This window comes from Myodes glareolus, chromosome X (assembly GCF_982192425.1).
Source record: "Myodes glareolus chromosome X, mMyoGla1.1, whole genome shotgun sequence".
In the NCBI taxonomy this organism is placed as follows: Eukaryota; Metazoa; Chordata; class Mammalia; order Rodentia; family Cricetidae; genus Myodes; species Myodes glareolus.
In genome coordinates, this window is record NC_142053.1 from 144,289,618 (window position 1) to 144,295,657 (window position 6,040).

Here is a 6,040-nt window from a genome sequence, read left to right on the forward strand (position 1 = left end):
TTGTTTGTTTGCTTGTTTGCTTGCTTGTTTTTTTAGTACAACATCTCTGGCTGCTCTGGAATTCACTAGATCAGGGTGACCTTGAATTCACAGAGATCTATCCTGCTTCTTCCACCCAAGTGCTGGGATTAAAGGCAGGCACTACCACGTCTGGCTTAGTTTGAACTTTTTATTAGTAATGGTTGCTCAATTGTATAAAATGTTTTATTTGGTGTAAGTTAGTAGAAGCACGTTTCCCCCTAGTTTGTTGATATAATAATGATAGCATTACTATTCAAGCAACTTCTTGGGAAAGAAGCTGTGACGACTGTTCATGGTTGTCAACTTTACTACATCTGGAATTAACTAAAACCCAAGCAATTGGGCACACCTGTGAGGGATTTTTCTTTGTTAGACTATTTTTGAGGTAGAAGACCCATCTTAAATCCAGGAAATTTGAAGTTGGAAGACACATTCTAAATCTGGGTCACACTTATGGTGACAGCCACGTAAAGGACATGGAAGAAGGAAGCTTCTGCTTACCCTCTATCTTGCTGCCAACTTCATCTATCCCATTTTTTTCCACACTAGGTAACTTATTTATTGTACGTTTGCCACCACATTTCTGTCTTGTGCTTAGGAGACTTCCCTCAGACATATGTACAAGAGTGACAAGCTAGTGAATCGATCCAACTCCCTTTAGTATCCTCCATGCTTTACTCAAATGTTAATGAAAATTTTCACATCCTGGTTTCCCAGGTGAGATCAGTCTGAGGCGGTCCCTCTCATCCTGTTTGTTCGTGACAGACCCCAGTTATGACTGCACCCTGAAAGAGACCTCCAAGTCAGCGCTGGTCAGGGGTTGGTTCCAGACATGCTGCAACATCTCTTGGTCTCGGGCCTGGTGGTAAGCTTCCTGACTACCCACACTCCGAATCATATCCATTAACTTTGCTCTGAGTGGTCCAATCACAGTGACTCGAGTTTGGTCAGAGGTTGTAAACCACCACTCCAGTTGAATAAGAGTGTTGCTGTGTACCTCAATACATCTGAGGTATAAGTCTCCATGGCCGAATATGCCCTCCTCCTGACCCTCATCTATGAATAGCACAAGTAGGGCATCAAAGTTTTCAGGGAATCCCCACCAGGCATTCTTGTTGACACCATTCATTTCCATTTCAAATGCTCCTTTTCAGAATAGGGCAAGTCCAAGCAACTGACTGTAGAATGAAGTTGAGCCTATTCCATTCTTGAACCATTTTTTTGTTGGTGTTATCTACTTTGGGATTCCAACCCAGACTGAAAACCAGCAGCTCTCTAGGATTTTCCTGGGATTCCAGCACTGACTTGGGACTGCTGAGACATCCAGGCTCCATGTACAGAAAGCTCCCAGATCCTTGTCCTTTCCAGTGGGAAACAGACCTTGGCCTGTAATCTACTCTAATAAACCATCCAAATAATGTTTATTCTATCAGTTCTGTTCCTTTAGAGAACCCCAACTAACACAGAAGCAAAAAACTTTCCTATCAAAGAATTAGGATGAAAATAATTAACAAAGTGTGTGTGTGTGTGTGTGTGTGTGTGTGTGTGTGTGTGTGTGTGTTGTGTGGGAGGGTAGATATCAGAAGACACTACCAATTTCCTTTCATTCATGATGAGGTTTCCTGCCTGTACAATCACCTATCAGGTCCCTAGAGATAAGTCTGTCCCCTCCATACCCCTGGAGGTTCCTCATTTACTGGCCCAGTCCCATTCTTCCTGAAAACTCGTATCAGGAATTGAGGGTTAGGCTTAAGGCAGGTTAGAAAGACAGGAAAATTAAAGAACCTGGTAAGTGAAATTATGCATTCGTTCTGAAATTTGGTTCAAGTCTTCTGGATAAGAAGAATTTCCCCGCTCTTTTCCTCCAGCGCGCTACCGATGATCCTATTGTCATCATGGGTCGCTGTCCCGCCCGGTGTTATCGGTATTGTAAAAACAAGCCGTACCCAAAGTCTCGCTTCTGCCGAGGTGTCCCTGATGCTAAAATCCGCATCTTTGACTTGGGACAGAAGAAAGCAAAAGTTGATGAATTCCCACTTTGTGACCACATGGTGTCAGATGAATACGAACAACTCTCTTCTGAAGCTCTGGAGGCTGCCCGTATTTGTGCCAACAAATACATGGTAAAGAGTGTGGCAAGGATGGCTTTCATATTGGAGTGAGGCTTCACTCTTTTCATGTCCTCCGAATCAACAAGATGTTGTCCTGTGCTGGGGCTGACAGGCTCCAGACAGGTGTGCGTGGTGCCTTTGGGAAGCCCCAGGGCACAGTGGCCAGGGTTCATATTGGCCAGGTCATCATGTCCATCCCCACTAAGCTGCAGAATAAGGAACATGTGATTGAGGCTCTTCGTAGAGCCAAGTTCAAGTTCCCTGGCCGCCAGAAGATCCACATCTCAAAGATATGGGGCTTTACTAAGTTTAATGCAGATGAATTTGAAGACATGGTTGCTGAGAAGCGACTGATTCCTGATGGCTGTGGGGTCAAATATATTCCTAATCGTAGTCCCCTGGACAAGTGGCGAGGCCTACACTCCTGAGGGCTTTCACGGTGCTCTCCTGTACCCTACCAAATCATGTTCAGTAATAAATCTCACAACCAGTCTGCTTTTTAAAAAAAAAAAAAAGAGTTTACCCACAAGCAATAAGAACATTGTGAAGATTGATCATCTAGACAATAGTCAAGGAAAACCAATTAGCCACTGGGTATTTTTGGACTGCCAGCCCCCAAATCATGACATGAAGACTTATTATTAGTTATGAATGCTTGACCTTCGCTTAGGCTTGTTTTCTTGCTAGCTCTTATAACTTAATTTAACCTATTTCTTATCATCTGTGTTTTGTCTCAGGGCTTTTTACCTTTCTCTCATTCTGTATGTCCTACTTTGTGTCTGTCTAGCAGCTGCCTGGCTGGTTGGCCCAGCCTCCCTCTTTTTCTCCCTCATTTTTTCTCTTCTCTTCCTCTTCCTATTTATTCTCTCTGCTGCCAGTCCCACCTGTCCCTCTATTGCCTAGCTATTATTGGTCATTCAGCATTTTACTAGACCTTATGTAGGCAAAGTAAAAATAGCTAGTTGAACAAATGCAGCATAAACAAATTTAACACCCCTTTATATAACTAAAGTAATGTTCTGCAACATAAATAAATGTAACACACCTTTACATAATTAAATAGCCCATGCTGGGCAGTTGGTAGTGCGTGACTTTATTCCCAGCACTTGGGTGGCAGAGGCAGGTGGATCTCTGTGAGTTCTAGGCCAGCCTGGTTTACAAGAGCTAGTTCCAGTACAGGCTCCAAAGCCACAGAAAAACCCTGTCTCAAAAAACAAACAAACAAAATAGTCCATAACATAAACAAATGCAATGCACTTTTACATAATTAAAGGAATATTCTACAACATACAAATGCACCACATCTTTACATAGTTAAAGTATTATTCCACAATATTTCTTTCTTTTTGACTAAATAAAAAGAAAGGGTTTTAATTCTAACATAGTGAAACTAAATACAATACGAATAATTATTAGTCGGGCAGTGGTTTTGCACGCCTTTAATCCCAGCACTCAGGAGGCAGAGGCAGGCGGATCTCTGTGAGTTTGAGGCCAGCCTGGTGTACAAGATCTAGTTCCAGGAGAGGCTCCAAAACTACAAAGAAACCCTGTCTCAAAAAACCAAAAAAAGAACAATTATCATGTAAGAATTATATTTACAATATTCAGTGCATTTGCAGTTGGCAAATTCAGAGAAAATACTCTGTTATCTGCCCTATATTGGTGAGTCCAACGTTTTGTATCTAATTTATCTTCTATCATAACTAAGAAAAACTGTAGCTATAATTACCCTGTCTTCAACTCCATCAAAGACTCCAAAAGGATATAATATTACCTAAGTAAACAGAAAACACAAAGCAAGCAACCTCCAAAACCATAGAAATGACAGAGACATCTGGCTGCCTGGACAGTCATCCAGGGTTCCTCTGTAACAATGGGGCAACCATCTTTGGCCTGCAGGCCTAGAATATCTGTGAGACTTTTCTATAATACAGGAATTTTTTTTTATAAACTCTACCTCTGAACTACATCCCCAGCCCTTACCTATAACTTTAGGTGCCAAAGTCTTGTATTTGTTACTTCCCAAGTCTTCTTTGTTGAATTGGCTCTAATTTTTCTTTCTTTCTTTTCTGTTTGTTTTGTTTTTCGAGACAGGGTTTCTTTTTTTTAAATATTTATTTATTTATTCATGCATGCCTGAAAAGGGCACCAGGTCTCATTACAGATGGTTATGAGCTACCATGTGGTTGCTGGGAATTGAACTCAGGAACTTTGGAAGAACAGGCAATGCTCTTAACTGCTGAGCCATCTCTCCAGCCCGATACAGGAATTTTTAAAGATTACCCTGCCTTGTCTTGGCAGGGTTTGGCAGTCACTTCCCTTTGCGTCCTACATGTCCAGTTTGGATGGTATACTACTGTTGGTTTCTTTTTACTCTTTGCTCTTTGGGGTCCATCACCCAGAACCCAAATAAATACATGGAAGCTTTTTCTTTTTTATGAAGAATAAAAACCACACCCTCTTAATCAAGAGTAATTTGCCTTGCCTAGGCCCTTCAATTGGAGTGATAATCTCTTTTTTGGGAACCCCTGTCTCAGAAAAAAAATACTGATCTCACATGAGTAAAAGTCTCTGAAAAGACACCTGAGCTGCTTCTAGTTGCAGTTAACAGTCTGGCTGGGTCAGGGTGGGGGGCTGCAGCTCCTCCTGGATGCATCAGAGAATAATGGGCTCAGCTCATTCTGTTGAGTGTGGATATAGTAATCCACTCACAGTAAAGCTCAGTGGTGGTGCTTAGCTGTGTGAAATGACATAGTGTGATAGTTTGAATGAGAACGGCTCCCAGAGGCTCATATATTTGAATGCTTGGTCCCCAGTTGAGGTGTGGCCTTGCTGGAATAGGTGTGGCCTTGTTGGAGGAGGTGTGTCACTAGGGGTGGGTTTTGAGATTTCCACACCAGGTCCAACTTCTGGCTCTGCAGACAGCCTTCAGAGCACTATGAGCTTTTAGCTACTGTTGAAGTGCTGTTCAGCTTGCTGCCATGTTCCACACCATGATGACCATGGACTAGCCCTCTGAAACTATAAGCAAGCTCCAGTTAAATGCTTCACTCTATAAGTTGTCTTGGTCATGATGTGTCTTTACAATGATAGAACAGTAACTAAGACACATGAACGGTATTGTTTTCGGGTTTCTTTCTTGTGTCTCTGTGGACCCATTGAACTTTACAACTTTATTTGAGGATGTAGAATCTTCTACACTCTTCAGCTTTTGAAGTAGGGGCTGAAACCCTAGGTGAACATGCCAGTGAATGAGAAATCACCCCCAGAGATGATTTCCTGCCTTTATTCCAGAAAAACCTGGAAGATAAGTTGAGGTAAGAAGTACCCCCCATTTTCTTTGCTTTGCTTTGCTTTGCTTTTTTCTTCTTTTTCAGTGCTGGGGCTGAAGCCCAGGGATGCAGTCAGGTTCTAGAAGTGTTCTACAACTGTGCTGCCTTCTTGAATTTGTTGTTTCTTTAACTGTTTTTTGTTTTGTTTTGTTTTTAGAGACAGCATTTCTCTGTGTAACAGTCCCAGATGTCCTGAGACTTGCTCTGTAGACCAGGCTGGTGAACTCACAAAGATCCACTGGCTTCTACCTCCCAAATGCTGGGATTAAAGGCGTGTGCCACCGCCAGCTTGTTTTGCTTTTGAGTAAAGCTCAGCTGTGGGATATTTGTACACAGTGTGAAGATGTATTGTGATTAGTGTAATAAAAAGTCAAATGACCAATAGCTAGGCAAAAGGTATAGGAGGGACTTCCAGGCAGAGAGAGAACTCTGGAAAGAAGAAAGTTGGAGTTGCCAGCCAGATACAGAAGAAGCAGGATGGACAATATGGAAATGAGGTGATGAGCTAAAGGGAAGAATGTAGATTAAAACATATGGGTTAATTTAAGTTATAAGAACTAGTTAGGGCAGGGGCTG

The 6,040-nt window shown here is 42.2% G+C and overlaps 1 protein-coding gene and 1 pseudogene across 1 annotated transcript; one reads left to right on the forward strand and one right to left on the reverse strand.

Annotated features, from left to right (window-relative positions):
• Positions 1-793: 793 nt before the first annotated feature.
• LOC146889098 (KH homology domain-containing protein 1-like) lies at positions 794-1,150 on the reverse strand. Its single transcript, XM_085685150.1, has one exon. It carries the CDS (start codon positions 1,148-1,150, stop codon positions 794-796), a length of 357 nt encoding a protein of 118 aa, XP_085541276.1.
• A 761-nt stretch (positions 1,151-1,911) lies between these two features.
• On the forward strand, positions 1,912-2,611 carry LOC125417907 (large ribosomal subunit protein uL16-like; annotated as a pseudogene).
• Positions 2,612-6,040: the final 3,429 nt, after the last annotated feature.